The sequence below is a fragment of the Tupaia chinensis genome, unplaced genomic scaffold, assembly GCF_000334495.1.
Source record: "Tupaia chinensis unplaced genomic scaffold, TupChi_1.0 Scaffold000605_1, whole genome shotgun sequence".
Lineage (NCBI taxonomy): Eukaryota > Metazoa > Chordata > Mammalia > Scandentia > Tupaiidae > Tupaia > Tupaia belangeri.
In genome coordinates this window covers 649,660-667,327 of record NW_006160123.1, presented here as the reverse complement: position 1 = coordinate 667,327, position 17,668 = coordinate 649,660, and the positions used below count along the sequence as shown (strand labels likewise).

The 17,668-nt window shown below is 40.5% G+C and overlaps 1 protein-coding gene and 1 long non-coding RNA gene across 8 annotated transcripts in view; one reads left to right on the top strand and one right to left on the bottom strand.

Annotated features, from left to right (window-relative positions):
- The first annotated feature begins 337 nt into the window (after window positions 1-337).
- The window catches only part of LOC102498405 (uncharacterized), a 68,025-nt gene continuing 50,694 nt past the window's right edge, over window positions 338-17,668 (top strand). The window contains exons 1-5 of one of the 3 annotated variants that reach the window (XR_003551081.1): window positions 338-807; window positions 2,653-2,752; window positions 3,586-3,645; window positions 5,810-5,969; window positions 6,143-7,608. This is a non-coding gene — a long non-coding RNA (uncharacterized LOC102498405). Of the gene's footprint in view, window positions 808-2,652; window positions 2,753-3,585; window positions 3,646-5,809; window positions 5,970-6,142; window positions 7,609-17,668 lie in introns of those variants that run through there. The other 2 variants (XR_003551080.1, XR_003551079.1) reach the window with 2 other exon arrangements.
- TTBK2 (tau tubulin kinase 2) overlaps window positions 7,482-17,668 on the bottom strand; it is a 173,262-nt gene continuing 163,075 nt past the window's right edge. For all 5 annotated transcript variants that reach the window (XM_027775787.1, XM_006158634.3, XM_006158636.3 and 2 more), the window contains 2 exons: window positions 15,828-17,095; window positions 7,482-8,236 (listed from right to left, as the gene is read on the bottom strand). In XM_027775787.1, the coding sequence (XP_027631588.1) occupies window positions 7,774-8,236; window positions 15,828-17,095 (1,731 nt within the window). In that variant the 3' untranslated portion in view covers window positions 7,482-7,773. The remainder of the gene's footprint in view (window positions 8,237-15,827; window positions 17,096-17,668) is intronic.

Here is a 17,668-nt window from a genome sequence, read left to right as displayed (position 1 = left end):
GCGAGGGCCTTGAGGCGGCAGGACGGTGAAGGGGCGCAGTCGGCGGAAGACACGTCTCCCTCTTCCGCGATAAGCACGTCCTTTTCTTTGGAGAGTTGTTTGCCCGGCGCGAAGGTCCCGCTCACCGCAAACAAGCTACGCCGTTAACCGGCTCCAAAGCCTACTCGCCCGTCCCGTGGCCACGAACTTGCCGGTCTCCAGCACTCACCGAGGACAGACCGACCGACCAGGACAGAATCCCCGCGGTGACCCCGCCACGCCCGGACCGTGCCTCGGGCCACCTGGCACAGACTCGCTCCCTCGACTGTAGCTCTATTTACTCCTCGTAATAGTGAGTTCCCTTCAGGGTAGTCTGGCAACTGCTTTACAGCTGAGACGTCAGCAGCCATAGTCACTAGTTTCTGGGACTCCCTCATTCTGAAAAACCTGAGAGCCTTTTAGAAGTTGCCATAGTGTGAAATCAGGAAAGGGAACCCTCCCTCGAATAGAAGAGGGAAGAAAGGGAATTTTAGGTTGAGAAAAACAGATGACTGGAACATTCCGGGTCAGACCTAACAAGGAGGGGAAGCAACGCCAGAGAGGAGAGGTGGGGCAGGAGTCCTTCCAGTGGCCCAAGGGCTGTTTCCTATAGAGAGGAGAACGGACTTTTTTTTGCATTTTTCTTTTTCTCATATCCCTAAACCCTCAGTTTCACCTGCAAGGACACTAAAGGCCCAGCTTCCATTCAGTCCAGGACTATTTCTGGAAGAGGCGCCAGGGGTACTGCATCTACTGGGACACCTGCTCTCGCTGTTCTGGTCACCTCTGGTACATTCAATAACTTTGTGTAATTAGAAAAAAATAGTATTTCACACTTTTGAAATCCAAACCATCACACAAATAGAACTAGAGTTTGCATGCGGAATGAATAGTTTATTACTAGATTATAAAAATAAAATACAAAATAATTTTAAAACAGAACTTAAAACACTGTACAAAGCTTTAATATGATACAAATGAGAAAATTAAATAAATAATTACACTTTTATGTACAGATGTGGCCTATACAAAAGCACTCCATGTTTCTGCCATTATTCTATGTCCTTGGTTGCCTGAGCAAAAACACATAAAGGGAGCTGCTTGGAGGGGAAAGGGACATAATACAATAGCTGTGGAGGTATTTCAAAGACCAGCTTCTTATCTCTCTGATTTCGTGAGGAGGAGCAGAGAGGGAGAGAAAATTAGAATTATTCAAGTCATCTAACTCATTGGTCTGGTCCAACAAGACAATTCTGGTTTGTGGTTGAATCTGATTTAACAGCTGCCAGTAGCTCATAACTTTCAAGATTTATATTTAATCCAAAACCAGGTGTTCCCCTCCCTCCTTATTCCTGAGAGCTAGGAAATTGTAAGTCAACAGCCCAATGAAACAGTCACTGGCTATTTTAGGAAAAGAGTCAGGAGGACCAAGAACATTTCATCAAGGGACTCAGTGCTGGTTCATCGGATTTCCTCTTTACTCAATCCATCCAATCCAATTTCAAAGCCCCAAGTGGCCAGTGTTATATTTCCTTTGTCTCCTCATCTGTATTTCTGAAAGTTTGTTGTTTTTTTAACCTTAGTGGAACTACTTTACCTATTTTTTTTTTTTTTTGGAGAGGTTTTTGCTATAGGGCGCGTGCGCTTGCCAGACAGACAGAGACAGACAGAGAGACAGAAAGCGAGAAATCACCCCCCAGGGGGGATGGTCACGCCGCAATCCCTTCTCCTCCATTCTCCTCTCGGGATCTTGGGCACGCCACGCGCCTGGTGTGAGTTTTAAGCCACCGGGTCTGGGACGCGAACCACAGTCGACTACGTGGGAGTCCAGCGACATAGCCATTACGCTAACTGCTGGTTCCCTACTTTACCTATTTTTGAATAGTTTAAAAAGAAAATTGTTTTGGAAAAAGTCTCAAGACTTTCCCCTCCCTGGGTAGTTTTATCAACTAAAAGCTCTGGTAGTCTGCTTACCCCTTGTAAGTGAGTGAAGAACATCTAGATAGAATCCAGGGATGGTGAAGTGCTGTGCATGAACTTTTAAAGATTTAAACTGTAGAAGAGGTAAAAAGCATCATATGGCAAGGATCGTCCATATAAAAACCTGGTTTACTCAATGTTTTAAATTAGACAAGTGAACACTTATGTATATAATACAAAACAATATTTAAAAGTTCCTCTCCATCATTAGTGTAAAATTATGTCACCAATAAATTTTATAGACACATGGGCTTAAAAATATGCCTCATCCAATCTGTTCTCTAAGTCAAGGGGCCCAGAACCCTTGACCCAGGGTATCTGGGAGACATGGTCAGCACCACCAGTGTACATACTATGCTCATACCGATTCTAATTAAAGAGGAGGCAGAAACTTGTGAAGCTGCATAGGGCAAGGAAAGGAAAGGCTTCACTTCTTATATACATCTTGAACATTGAGCAAAGATCTAGCAAAACACTAAGGAAATACTCAAATCATTACTAATTAAATAGTACTTCTTTGCTGTTCAGTATCCTGAGATTGTGTACAACCTCATGGTGATCCTGAACTTGTTATATACTTTACTTTTCTGATCTGAATTGGCTGAAAGTAATAAACAGCAAGCAAGCTTACTTTTTTTTTTTTTTTTTTAAAAGCAGGAGCTAAGAATCACAACTGAATTAGAAAAATGTTTTGAATGGCCAAGAATTAAATGCCATCATTCTGTGTCCAGCCAGGAATTTCTCAGGGATTGAGGTGAGCTGTAGCTACATTCCCCTTTAAGCAGATAGGATCCTGTCCTGGAGTCACTTAAGAGCTACAGGAATACTCCATATACCTCCTGTAGTTCTTAGCAATTTCCCAGCAATGTTGGGCAACAGATTCTGAAGGCTCCTGAGAATATTTGGGTTAAATTTCTCATAATTCTAGAGGAATGGCCAAAACATTGAGAAAACCCAATGACTTCCACATCCTGAAGGTACACATCAGAATTTATTGGTTAAGTACAGGGAAGTGAGGATGTATCAACAACCACTTGGGGTTTTCCACACGCTGTATCCTCCCTCCTCTATGGTCTGAGCACTGAAACTTCCTCTTACTCCTTTCTCAAGTTAAGATCTAAACATGTACCTGTGGTTTCTGAACTTGGATATAGTGATACACAGGGACTACCATAGCAGTTACATGCCTTAATCCTGTAATACTTTTTATACTGAGCCATAGATAAATAGCTTTTTTGATAATATACCATCCACAGACCAACTTTAAGAAAGTTAAACAGTGTAGTCAACCTTTCATTCTATGGCTTCAGTGATAGAGATGCTAAAGCCATCTGTCCCAACACATCTGAGGTAAATACACAGAAACAGAAACGGGCAGATCTTGAGTGAATATAACCAACCTAATTCCAAAATGATGAACACAGTAGAAGAAATGGTTATTTAACATATGCCATGTTTTGAATAATAGCAAGGAAATAAGCTTTTAAAATATTAACTTTTAGTCTTGATCTGCAAGACTAAATATACAGGTATCTACAAATATATTTTCAAATAGCCACAGTAAGATGCATTTTTTTTTTCCCTCAGCCACTAAATCTGAATTTTGGATCCTGTTTTGCCTGTCACCAATTCCTAATGTTAAATTAGGTATGTAGAATCATCTGCCCTTGAGTAAAAAAGCATCTGGTTTTATTTCAAAGCTACTGGGTATAGAAAAAACTAAATATGATTTTAACTATTTGTGTTCTTGGTTTATAAAACATGCACCAATGTACACTTTTTCCTTATAAATGAAATGCAGCCCTAGAAATATTAGCATAAAAATTTGTGGCCTGGAAAGAATCTCTGATGACTACTGAAGAATCTCGAATTCCCATAGTATTAATAGCTAGGAGCTGACCAGAAAGAGATTGCACATCTAGAACACTGATTTAGTAAACAGCTGAGATTTGTTTAGTATTTTAAAGCAAAAAAATATAAAGTGGACAATGACTACAGTGGGTCTCAATTACCATTTTGCTACTTATTTAAGACTTAACTTGGCAACTTTTACGTAAAACATTCACTTCACAACATGCAACTTAAAAAATGTACCTATGCCACTGTCAGCAAGGCCAGCTTGCATACCAGAGCTGAGGATGAGTGCCTGTCTAAGGGCTTAATATTCAAAGGTATTTATAATCTATGTTTTAAGGTTAAATTTGATATGACCCAATTATCCTTCATTGTTCACTCTACATTATAAAGTTAAATGCCTTTAAACTGCACAAGAGATTACTATGTGGATTTTTAATGTTTCAGCCAGTCCACAGACCCTGGAGATTTGGCAGCATAATTCAGGAGGAATGCTACCTAAAGGGATTGAGCTGTTAATCCTATCTTCTGTTCTACTCAAATAATTCCCTGGCAAGGGCAAGTGTGACTAGTTAACCAGCCATTTTGTTGTGATGGGAGAAACCAGGAGGTCCTTGATTTTCAAAAGATAGTTTTAACTTCTGCCCCATATTACTTTTAGTATATCTTGGCTTGATTTTAACTAATGGCCATGTCCTGCACATTTTATGTAGAATAACCAAACTGGTTTAAAATTACTTGGATGATTTGTCTGAAATCGGTAACATGCCATCATGAAAAAAATAAACAAAAATAAATAAAAAATAAAGACCTAAACAAAGTAAAACAAAAACCTCATTCTCAGGCCAGCTCTGTGGCCTAGTGGTTAAGGCAGCTGGATCCCACATGGCCAATTGAGTCCTGGAGCTGGCAGCTTGAAAAACACGCTGAATGATTTTGTGCATGCACCCAAAATTCTGGGGAAAAGGTGAGATGGAAGAAAAGGGATTTTATAGTATGATCATTCCCCAAGGGAGGTGCTCCACCCTCCAACTTTCCCATCCTCCCCCCAGGTGAGTGTATACACTCTCTAGCAAAACAAAATAAAACACCTCATTCTCTGTATCATACTTTAAAATAAAAAAAAAAAATCCATGTGCCAAAAGTGCTTCTTCAGGACTACCAACTTCCGTTTTTAGCTGGAAAGACAGCTAACATCCAAAAGTACAAACTATGCATTTAAAAACAGTAAGTCCTTATGTAGGAGAGTACTTAAAAACAGACCTATTGATACATAAGATATAGTCTGTTTCTTTTTTAAGTACCAGAGCAGAAACAACTTGGGTTAATTCTTTCTTCTACATGCAACATAAAATATTCTTAAACAATTAGGCTATTTATCTATGGATCTTTATGAGTTTGTCATTGCCACTTAGGAAAGGCACGACACAGTGGACAGGTTGGGAGGAAACAGAAAGAAGCAAGAAAGAAAACGTTAAGTTGCCATGTTGTCGACACTGTCAGTTTTGACTGCCAGCAGAGAAATGCCAATAAGACATAAAACATCACATATATACCACAGGTGTAGCCAAATGAGCTTTTCCAGTGGTTACTGGCAGCACATTTCTCACTAGAGGGACCCAGATTTAAAGCTCGCTACTTTTAGCACATTAGCTAATAAAACAAAAACAGAATTGCTTATCTCTCACCTCCCATCCCCCAGAAAAGTGAGGTGAAAAGAAGAAAGTAGAATGGCAATTTTAAAGAAGTATTTTAAAAGTCAGTTTATGTCAGAACCCATGATTATCATCCCAGTTTACCCAATCTAAGACCAGAACTATGTGGTTAACATGACAAACCATGGAACTAATATGACAAGCATGTCCCAGTATTTCCCCCATTAGTATATTTTAAAAATTAAAATTTAAATAACCTATCTTAGCTTGTTAAAGACTGTCAACCCTTGTATTATACACAGGGGAAGCAAGAAGAATCTGAGGTGTCTCATGCCAAGAACATATTTCCAGAAAATGAAGGTAGACAAGGCCCAAGTGTACACGAGGCACACAAAAGGAAAAGGAATGTGGCCATCTGTGATCTTGAAATTACAAATGGAGAGTGAGAAAGAATGAGCTTATGTAAGCATATGTCTCTCTATATATTTATAAATATTTATATAATTTACCATGAAGACATGCAGATAGTGTTAAAGCAACTATTATACAATATAATACAGAAGAATTGGTCTTCCAATATTACAGTTGCTTTAGATAAACAGCAAATAGGTCTTATCTATTGCATTCCTCTGTAGTGCTTGAAACTGGAGAGAAATGAAGATTCCACATTATGCTACATTTCTTATAGGAGACCTTATATGCCTCAAGAATGTCTTGAGTTTTTTAAAAAGCTCAACACAAAGAGAACAAGGTAAGTTCAGTGCAGCTTGAGGGCAGCTTTGATGCAGCATTAGAATATGTTCACTTGGTGAGGAAATAGATTTCTCTTTCTTTGTTTTCCAATTCAACCACATTAGGTTTGGCAGCAAACACAAGGTCAAAGAGAAAGCACAGATGTTTGCTAGAAGGCAAATTTCAACAGCAAGCAGACCAGTTTACCTGACCTTAATAAGGTCTTTACAACACAAAAACACCTAGAAAATATAAAAGAGCCCATTAAAAAAATCTGGCATACTTTAATTTTGCCTGATTCCTGTTAGCAGAAGAGTGAGATCAGAATAAGTACGATCCTCCATACAGCTTCATAAATTGAGATTACACAGAAATCAGGCTTTGAAGCCCATATATTGAACTAAAGCACAGGAGAAACAGGTAATAAAACATTGAAGGAAAAGATATTTAGCCTAAGTTTATTTCCCCAGATACAAAGTTTGAGGATTATAAGACTCAATAACATACCAAATTACTGTCTAATTTTCTAAAAGCATAAAGTCACATCCCAAAGTGTTGTGCTTCCCTGGTATCACCTTGGAGACTGATATGAGAAACAGTTGATACCTAGAATACTTAACGGAAGCAGACTACTCTGGTCAGTTTTCCTTCCACAAGGAGGAAACTTAACAGGGAGAAGGAAGGTTCTTCTATCTTGAAGGATATTATCCCACACTATCGCTTTCTCCCTGAACACTAAAGCCTGAGTAGTTCTAGTTAGACTTTTCTTTCCTTTACCTAAGTTTTTAAGTTATTTTTTTATAGTAAAAAAGTACGGGGTTAAGAATTGTTGCTCCAAAGAAAAATACTAGGGGACTGAAAAAAGGTACTTTGATTTGAAATTCTCAGCATGTGCTGCTAAAAGCCTATTCAGATATATTGTTAAATAAAAGAGAGATTGGATCACGTAAGAAACACTGACTTGAAAAAATGTGAAATCCAGGGAGAAAACAAGGAAGGAGGCCCGCAAAGTAAAGATGTCAACTCTCAATACAATAAACAAACATACAGCCAAACATACATGAGTTCTGGCTCTCTGGCAATAGACTTCTTAGACACTCTAATGTCTGACCAATGACTCTGTTAGGCTGGGAACTTTTGAATGAAAATACCAAACAAGTTTCATTTTTACTTATATAATCTTTGAGGCTTAAAAAATTAGGCAAAAATCCTTTAAAATTTTACTCTATTTCTTCCCTTTAACTCTTCTGTTTCATCGTAGCTAAAAAAAATTAAAGCTCACTTAATGAGTTTCTCCTCCCTGGATTTTACTGGATTGCTGTCTCCTATACAAAGGCATTGATTCCTGATCGGCTTGCTGCCTCCTTAGGTAATTCCATAAACATACATTTATGTCTTTGTATAAATAACTGATCGTGTTACTTTCTTTCAAGGGACGATCAACACTGATTTTTTGATTAGACAGTACAGGGACACACATGCATCAGATTTAGGAGGAAGATCTCACACCTTTCATAGAGATGCAGCCTGGCTCCTATCTGCTGAGTTTACTGGCTGGCTTACTCTTCCCTGGGGGGGTTTTAGTGCTGGCCGAGTGGTGGTGGAGGTTGCTGGATCCTTTCAGGCCATTCTTGCTGGGTTTGCAATGCTCCTGTTGGCAGGACCTCCTGGAGGAGGATGATCCTGAGTGGCTGGGAGGTGACTTGCTTCTCCCTAGATGTGGGGATGAACTCCTCTGGTCATGGTGAGGCCGTCCAGTCCTAGATGGTGAAGAACTAGACGTGCGAGGCAAGGATGAGCTTCGAGGAGAGGCACTGGGACTCCTGCGAGGAACAACTGGACTTTTGGGTGGTGTTTTGGGGTTGTGAGGAGATCCTGGACTCTTGCACTGAGTAGTGCTCCGGGGTTTCTGAGATCCATTTTGAAGAATTTGGGCCAGGCGGGAGAAAAGGTCTGAGTCGGAGTTACTACTCCCTAGAACTTTATATCTGCGTAGCCTTAAAAGAACAGAGAAGAATTATTTTCATTTTAATTCATTTCAAATGTCTCTGAAGTCATTATGTCCCAAATCATAATGATGTGAGTCACAATCAGAAAATGCACTAGCAGGATACAGAGGTAATCTTTCATTAGTTATATGACCCTGGGCAAACTACAAAACCTCACCTAGCTTCCAATGAGAATTGTACCTGGGCTCACAGGGTCACTAAGCAGACCAAGAATAGTAACCCAGGTAACTGGATGACTGCAGAAACACTTGAATGTTACTAGTTCCCTTTTTTCTATGATATGCTTTTCTAATTTTAGGACTGACTTAAAGAATTGCCTCTAGCATATTAGGACATGGGAGAGAGCAAACCATTTTGTGTAGGGCTGCTAGGATAGTAATCCTGCGAACACTAAACTTCACTAACCACCCTTCTTACTGGCAGCTGAGCCTGGACTCCAAATTCTAAATCTATAGAGTATTCAAATAAATATCAATGTCCTCTCTGCCCTAAATATTTTTCTGGTTTGTTCTAATAAGCAAATAAAACAGTGTGTTCTATAAACTATAAAGCACTCTACAAGAATATTTTAGTGGCGTTACTAGAAGATGTGGTAATAAGGGCCTTTGGGCTCCTGCAATAAAACAAAAACAAAAACAAAAACACTATGGTAATTAAAAATATATAGCAAAGGGGACCAGCAAGTGGCATAGTGGTTAAGGTGCTGGATTCCCACACGGCCAACCGCAGTTCAAGTCCCAAACCCGGTGGCTTGAAACTCATGCCAGGCTCATGTGCATGAGTGCCCCAAATCCTAAAAGGAGAATGGAGGAGAAGGGACTGACCCATGGCCATCTCCCCTGGAGAGTGATTCCTCGCTTTCTGTCTTCCTCTTTCTTTCCAGCAAGTGCACACACCCAATAGCAAAAATCTCTTCTCTCAAAAAAATAAATAAATAAATAAATAAATAAATAATAAAAAAGTACATAGGCCAGCAGGTGGCATGGTGGTTAAGGGCGCTGGACCTCCCACATGGACAACTATGGTTTGAGTCCTGAACCTGGTTGCTGGCTTTCTCACTCTCTCTCTCTTTCTCTCTCCCTCTCTCATCAAATCAAAACAACTAACTAAAGTTAAATAAAATAATTTAAAAAATTAAACTATATCACAAAGGGATAGATGAATGGAACTGAGCAATGAGACATGGGAAAGCCCAGAATAACCAAGATCAGAGAGGATTCTGGGAAGATGGCAGAGTAGGAAGCACCAAGATCTGTTTTCCCCATCCAGACAACAATTACATTGGCCAAAACTATCTCATGTCTAACTATTTTAGAAATCTGGAGTCTATTAAAGGTTTGAGACTTGACAGGGGATGGCTTGGACTAAACTGCAGTCAATTTTGATAAATTTCTGATAGTAGCACAAGAGCGGCTACCCATCCCACCCCCCAGTCCCGTGGCAGAAGCTGTACTTGTTTCTGTGCACTTGTTTCTGGAAAAGTTTGCACACAGTTGACAGGAGCCAGAGTGAAAAAAATTACTCCAATTCTGAGGGGTCTGTGCCCTGTTTGCTCATTGTGGCTTCTTGACTGCAGAGGGGCATAAAAAGGGGCAGGCAGCCATTCTCACATCCCCCCTCATTGTTATAAGCCCCTTCTCCTCTGGCTAAGTAATTTCTAAGGTATACCCTCTTATTCTCTCTGCATTTTTTTTCTTTTCCATTTTTATAAACTAGACACTAAAGACTAAGACATTCAAAAGTAACCTCATATGAGGGCACTTCAAAAAAGTTCATGGAGGGACCAGCAGTTGGCGTAATGGCTATGTTGCTGGACTCCCACGTAGTCGACCGCGGTTCACGTCCCGGACCCGGTGGCTTAAACTCACACCGGGTGTGTGTGCGTGTGTGCCCAAGATCCCGAGAGGAGAATGGAGGAGAAGGGATTGCAGTGTGGCCATCCCCCTGGGAGGTGATTTCTCGCTTTCTATCTCTCTGTCTCTTTCTGTCTTTCTGGTGAGTGCACGCACCCTATAGCGAAAAAACCTCTCCAAAAAAAGAAAAAAAAAGTTCATGGAAAATGGAAAGAAAGTATGAGTTTATTTTGGAACAAAACTCTTTTGAAATCCATGCATAGTTTATTCGAAATACACATTATCAAAGAGCTTTTTGAAGACCACTCATATAGGGGAAATTATAATGTCACTACACATACCCAGGGAAAGGTTCAGAAAAGATCTGACGAGACATTAAGTTTACATATCAGGCTGGCCCTCAGCAGACACAGTAATCATCAACAAACCAACAAATCCTAAGGAAGAGGAGTAAACTTGATTTTTAGAGTTACCACATTATTAAATTCAAATATTGAATTTCAATAAAAAAGCTAAGGCATGTAACAGGAAAGCATGTTCTATTTAAAGGGAAAAAACAGATCCAATAGGGGGCAGGCTCTGTGACACAACAGTAATGTGCTAGAGAAGCTGGATCTCACATGGTGTCTGCAGTTTGCATCTCTGGCCCAATCCACCTGAAATATGCCAGGTACATACATGAGCGTCCAACTTCCCATAGACTGGAATACTGGAGAAAGGGGACTTCAGCATGACCAGACCATTAGAGAATGCTCACTTCTTTTTCTCTCTCTTTCTCTCTCTTTCTCTCTCTCTCATATGCAGGTGTATACACTTTATCATGAATTAAAAAAAAAATAGATCAATAGAAACTGTTCCTAAAAAAGACAGATGGCAGATCTACTAGGCAAATGCTTTCAAATATCTATATTAAAGATGCTTGGAGAGGTCACTGAACTCTGACGTAGTCAGCCGCGGTTCTAGTCTCGGGCCTGGTGGCTTAAATTCATGCCGGGCGCGTGTGCGTGCATGCCCCAGAGAGGAGACTGGAGGAGAAGGGATTGTGGCATGGCCATCCCCCCTAGGGGGTGATTTCTTGCTTTCTGTCTCTCTGTCTTTCTCTGTCTTTCTGGTGAGCGCATGCGCCCTATAGCAAAAACCTCTCCAAAAAAAAAAATATATATATATGCTTGGAGAGGGTTGACCCCATAGTGCAGCAATTAAACACTATGCATACAGAGCCAGATCCCACATGGTTGACTACAGTTTGAATCCTGGCCCCAGTGGTTTGAAAAACACACCAGGAACATGTGCATCCATGTCCCAAATCCTGATGGGATGGAGAAATGGAGGACAAAAGACTGTGGGCATGACCATATTTCACTGGGGAGTACCTCTCAAAATATTGGTGAGTACACACGCCCTCTGGCAATAACAAAGAAAAAATAATGAAAAAAACACTCAAAGACCTAAATAAAGATATAATAGTTAAGGCAACTTGATTCCATATGGCCAACTGTGGTTTGAGTCCCAGATACTGCTGCTTGAGAAACATTACAGACATGGGTCTGTGTATGCTCAAAATCCCAAAAGAAGGGAGAAATGGAGGAAGAAGGATTGTAGTGTGAGTGTCCCCATCAGTGCTTCCTCACTTTCTGTCTGTCTGAACAATGCATATGGCCTCTAGCAGCAATTTGGGGGGGAAAAAAAAAGATGTGGAGAAAGTCAAGGAGAGAATATATGAACAAAATGAAAATATCAATAAATAAAAAGCCTAAAAAGAAACCAAAAATAAATTTTGGAACTAAAAAGTATAACCATTGAAATAGAAAATTCACTGGAGGGATTCAAAGGCAAATTTGAGCAGGGAGAAGAAAGAATCAGCAAACTCAATGATAGGATAATGGAAATGTTTAAGTCTGAGAAACAAAGAAAAAACATTAAGGAAAAGTAAACAGAGAATAAGGAACCTGTAGGGCATCATCAACAGACTAATATATGCATTATAGGAATTCCAATAAGAAAAGAGGAAGGGACAGAGAATAGTTGAATAATGGCTGAAAACATCTCAGATTTAATGAAAGGCAGGTATATACAACATCCAAGAAGCTTAACAAACTCTAAGTAGGACAAACTCAAAGAAACCTACACTGAGGCCCAGCTGCTATAGTGCAGTGGGAACACAGTGCCCTGCAAGGCTGAAAGCCACATGGCTGACTGTGGATTTGGATCCCTGGAGCAGCCTGAAATCATGCTGGGGTACCCCAGATCCTGAGGAACTGCAGAGCTTGGGAAAAGGAATCATGGAATAATGAAACTAGGTTGAAGGTGCTTCTCTCTCTCTCTCCTCTCTCATTCTCTTATGTGTTTGCACATGCACCCTTTATCATTAAAAAAAAGGAAAGAAACCCACACCAAGATACATTACTATCAAAATGCCAAAAGTTGGGACCAGCAGATGAGATGGAATAATGGTTACGTCACTGGACTCCCATGTAATCAACTGCGGTTCGAGTCCTGGACCTGGCAACTTAAAAAAAACTCATGCCAGGCGCATGTGCCCAAAATCCCAAGAAGAGAATGAAGGAGAAGGGATTGCAGCATGGTCGTCTCCTTGGGGACTGATTTCTTGTTCTGTGTTTCTGTCTCTGTCTCTTTGGCAAACACTCATGCCATATAGCAAAAATCTCTAAAAATAAAAATGCCAAAAGTCAAAGAATCTTGAGAGCAGCAAGAGAGAAGTGACATCATGTACAAAGGATCCCCAGTGAGATTAGCAAAAGATTTTTCATCAGAAATGTTAGAAGCCAGAAGACAGAGGGCTAATACATTGGGTTGTCAGAAAGGTCATGATGCATTTTTTCTGATTTTCTATGCAAAAGTGTGCCAAAAGAACTATTAACCAAGATTCCTGTGTCTGGTAAAACTGTCCTTCAAAAGTGAGGGAGAGGAACCAGCAGTTGGCATAATGGCTATGTCGCTGGACTCCCAAGCAGTTGACTGCAGTTTGAGTCCCAGATCTGGTGGCTTAAAGTTACGCTTAAATGTGCCCAAGATCCAAAGAGGAGAAATAGAGGAGAAGGGATTGCAGCATGGCCATCCCCACTAGGGGGTGATTTTCTGTCTCCCTGTCTGTCTCTGTCTTTCTGCGAGCACACACGCCCTATAGCAAAAACCTCTCTCCCTCCCCCCAAAAAAGTGAAGGAGAAATTAAGACACTCTCAGATAAAAGCTGAGGAGGGGGTCTGTTATCATCAAACCTGTGCTGCAAAAAATGCTAAAGGGAGATGAAATGAAAGGACACTAGACAGTAATACAAAGCCATATGAAGAACTAAAGATCTCAGTAAAGGTAAATACAAGGGCAATTATACTGTAACAAGAGTTTATAAATACACTTGTTTTTATATGATTTAAGAGACTTCTTTTTTTAAGAGATTTTTGCTATAGGGTGTGTGTGCTCGCTAGAGAGACAGAAACAAAGACAGACAGAAAGCAAGAAATTACCCTCCAGGGGAGATGGCCACGCTGCAGTCCTTTCTCTTCCATTCTCCTCTTGGGAGCTTGGACATGCACACACACGTGCTCAGCTTGAATTTTAAGCTCCCAGGTCCAGGACTTGAACCATGGCTATGTGGGAGTCCAGTAATATAATCATTATGCCATCTGCTGGTCCCAAGAGAATTAAAAAAAAAAGAATTATTTTATTTAGCATTATTTATTTATTTTTTAATTTGACCAGAGAGAGACAGAATGACAGTGAGAGAGAAAGAGAGGGAAAGTGAGAAAGCAAGCCGCCAGGTCCAGAATGTGAACTGCAGTTGCCCATGTGGGAGTCTAGCAACCTCAAACCACCACACCACTGGCTGGCCCCCAAGAGAATTTAAAAAAAAAAAAAAGCAATTATCGGGTCCAGCAGGTAGTATGGTATTTAAGGTGCCAAACTCCCACATGACCAACTGTGGTTTAAATCCCAGACCAGGTGGCTTGCTTTCTCAATTTCCCTCTCTCTTTTTCTGTCTCTTTCTGATGAGCACATGTAACAATTTTAAAAAGGGGGGAGCAGCATGTGGCAGAGTGGTTACGGTGCTGGACTCTCACGTGTCTGACCATGGCTTGAGTCCCAGTCCCGGCAGCATGAAACTCACACTGGGTGCACATGCATGCATGCTGAAAATCCAAGAGGAGAAAGGAGGAGAAGGGATTGTGGCACAGTCATCCCCCTGGGGAGTTATTGTTCGCTGTCTCTCTGTCTCTGTCTCTCCAGTGAGCACACATACCCTATAGCAAAATCTCTCTGAAACAAACAAAGATGTGGATAAAGTCAAACATAGGAAACTTAAAAAAATAACAATAAATAAAATATAAAATATATAAATAATTTTTAAAAGCAATTAATTCAAGACTAGTGTTAGTCTAACTTTGGTTTGTTTCCTATATAACTTAAGAGTCTAATGCATTTTAAAATGTATGTTTTTGGACACACCATGTACAAAAGTGCAATTCTGTGAATCAACAACTGAAAGAAGTGGGGACAGATATTTAAAGGAGCAGAATTTTTATATATTATTGAAGTTAAACTGGTATAAATCCAAATTAGAGTGTTAAAATTTTACAATGTAATTACCATAGAAACTGAAAAGAAAATAGCTATAGGTTATAGATAAAAGGAAATGAGAAAAAAAACCTTTCACTGCAAAAAAAATCCCCCATCTAAACATAAATGAAAACAGTGATGTAGGAAATGAGAGGAAAAAGTTATAAGGTGCAGAGAAAAATAAACAGCTAAATAACAGAAGCCCCTCCTTATTAGCCTTAAAAAGGAAGGGAATTCTGGGACCAGCAGTTAGCATAATGGCTATGTTGCTGGACTCCCATGTAGTCAACCACGGTTCGAGTCCTGAACCGGTGGCTTAAACTCGTGCCCAGAAAGTGTGCATACGTGCCCAAGATCCTGAGAGAAGAATAGAGAAGGGATTGCAGCATGGCCATCCCCCCGGAGGGTGATTTCTCACTTTCTGTCTCTGTCTCTGTCTTTCTGTTTCTGTCTGTCTCTGTCTTTCTGGTGAGTGTATGCGCCCTATAGCGAAAACCCCTCCAATATGCGCCTTATACCAAAAACCTCTCAAAAAAAAGAAAAAAAAAAAAAAAAAAAAAGGAAGATAACTATGTTAAGTGAAACAAACCAGTAAGAAAAAGACAACTACATGATTCTACTTATATGAGGTACTTAGAGTAGTCAAAATCATAGTAAAAATCTACTATATAGAAAGCAGATGCAGTAGGACCAACAGATAGTATAATAGTTCTGTTGCTGGATTCCTACATGGCCAACTGCAGTTTGAGTCCCAGACCCAGTGGCTTGAAACTCAGCCTGGCGCGTGTGCATTCATGCCCAAAATCCTGAGAGGAGAATGGAGGACAAAGGACTGTGGCCTGGTTATCCCCTTGAGGGGGCTAATTTCTCGCCTTCTGGCAAAAACACGCACCCTATACCAAAAATCTCTCTTAAAAGAAAAAAAGAAAAAGTAGATTTAGCATTTTCCAGGGGCTAGGGGATAGGATGGGTAGTTATCATTTTTATCAATCTGACTCCTGCTGCTGCACTATGCTGTAAGGCCTGTGACATAGGGAAGAAAGCAGATGCTCAGAAGCAGACAACAAAGAAATGGTACTACTGACATATTACAATACACTGATTAGAAGTTATGCTACACACTTAACATAGGGAGGAGCACACAGCATTACCTGGCTTCTACTCCAGGTCTTGTGGGTGGCTTCCCAGGTGGTGGCCGAGGCAAGAACTGGGATGAATTTGAGCTACTGAGTTGATCTGTATTGACCCATGAAACTGGCCTTGGAATTTTGCTTTTTCTAGATTGGGAGATGATGGGTGACAGAAAACTATCTTCAGCTGACCTACTCAGGTGAGATTCTACTGCCAGTCTTGAAAAGGGAGTGAAGACTTCCTCCTCAGAAAAGGAAGCAGGAACAGTAGCTAGTTTCTCCTCTAGCAATTTATCAGAGGCACTTGAGAGGTCACCAAGGAAAGACTTGAATTGCCTTTTTTCCACCAGAAGTTTGACTAAGTCTGGCTGATAAGCTTTCTTTTGGAGGAGCTTTTCCTTCGCAGAGACTGGAGAAGATGATTCAAAAGTTGAATCTATTTCTTGTGCTAACACAGGGATTCGGCTGTGTCTTGTTACGAAGGATGATCTAACTACATCCTTCCGAGTTGGAGGGCCATGTTCATTCTCTGAAACACAATGAAACAGTTCTCCATTTCTAGGGGCTATTTTCTCTCTCTTACCCTCTTGGTGCAAAAAAGTAGAGAGGTCTCCTTGATGACCTGGCAAGTCTTCACTCTTAATGGCATCATCTTTAGATAGTTTACTCTTTTGCATTGTTGTAACCTGGCCTATCTGTCCTTCAACATGTGGATCAATGACTCTTGGAGAAATTTCTGAAGTTCCAATAGACAGAAGCTTCATTATCTCATGATTTTTGTCTTGATTTGGCACCACACTAAAAGTCTGTGTCTTTGTCACATCAAGAGGTTCAGTAGTAGCTGAGTGCTCTCTTTCCGCAGTTAAATCTCCTGGGAAAGGGGTGATCTCAATACAATGTTGTTCTTTACTTAACTTTTCATCATCATTATCTGATCCTAGAAGAATGCTTTTCTCTTCAGTTTCCCCAGGGGGATTCTCAAATTCTCTCACAACCATCTTGTGGTTGGGAAGGTCTTTCAGTCTTAAGTCTTGAGATTTGTCACTCTCTCTAATATTGGGTAACATGTCATGACCGATGTGATCTATCTGAAGTGCCAAGTCTGTTCTGCTTCCTCCACTAGGAGGTTCACCCTCTGTGACAACCAAGCCAGAGAAGTTCTCCCTGGGAGAGTACAGTTCCACAGTGGGCTCCAAAGGCTGGAGATCTTTCTTCTCTGGCTGCTGACCATAGTGAAAGCTTCCTGAAGTTGACTGTGTAGATGCCACAGAAGGTCTAGGAATTGTAAACTGGAGAGGGGGGAGGAAAAAAAATGCAATTATGTGGAATATCAATAAAGATTTGAGACTTACATTTAAGACTTCAAATTCAAATTTATAAGAGAAACATAGATGTTAACCAGATCATCCTAATTCATACTAAAAGTGAGTAATCTGAATAAAAATGAATGATATCAAGCTCCCCTATTCAGGATCTTTGCAGAACAGCTGCCCTCTAGGATGACGTCATCTCTGCCCTTTAGTGTGCTTTGTGCCCTACAAAACTGATTTCTATGGACTATACAATCTGGCCTCCCTTGCTTTCAGATTTTTAATTGGGTTTTCCCAATTGATGTTGCCAATGGAGAATCAGAGAGTGGGAAGAAAGAGAGGGCTGGGAAAGTATTCTCCCAGTTTCCTCTTGAGTGACCACAGCTTTGGTAGTGGCTATATTCCACCATCCTGTCCACAGCTCCTACTGCTTGGCTGGTATCTCACAGCTGTCACTCTCACCAGGTTCTGTTGCCATCCCCTCCCTATTCCCTTCAGGATTCACAGGAATGGCTCCCTCTATTGATTGTCTTGTTGGCTTTCTTAATTCTA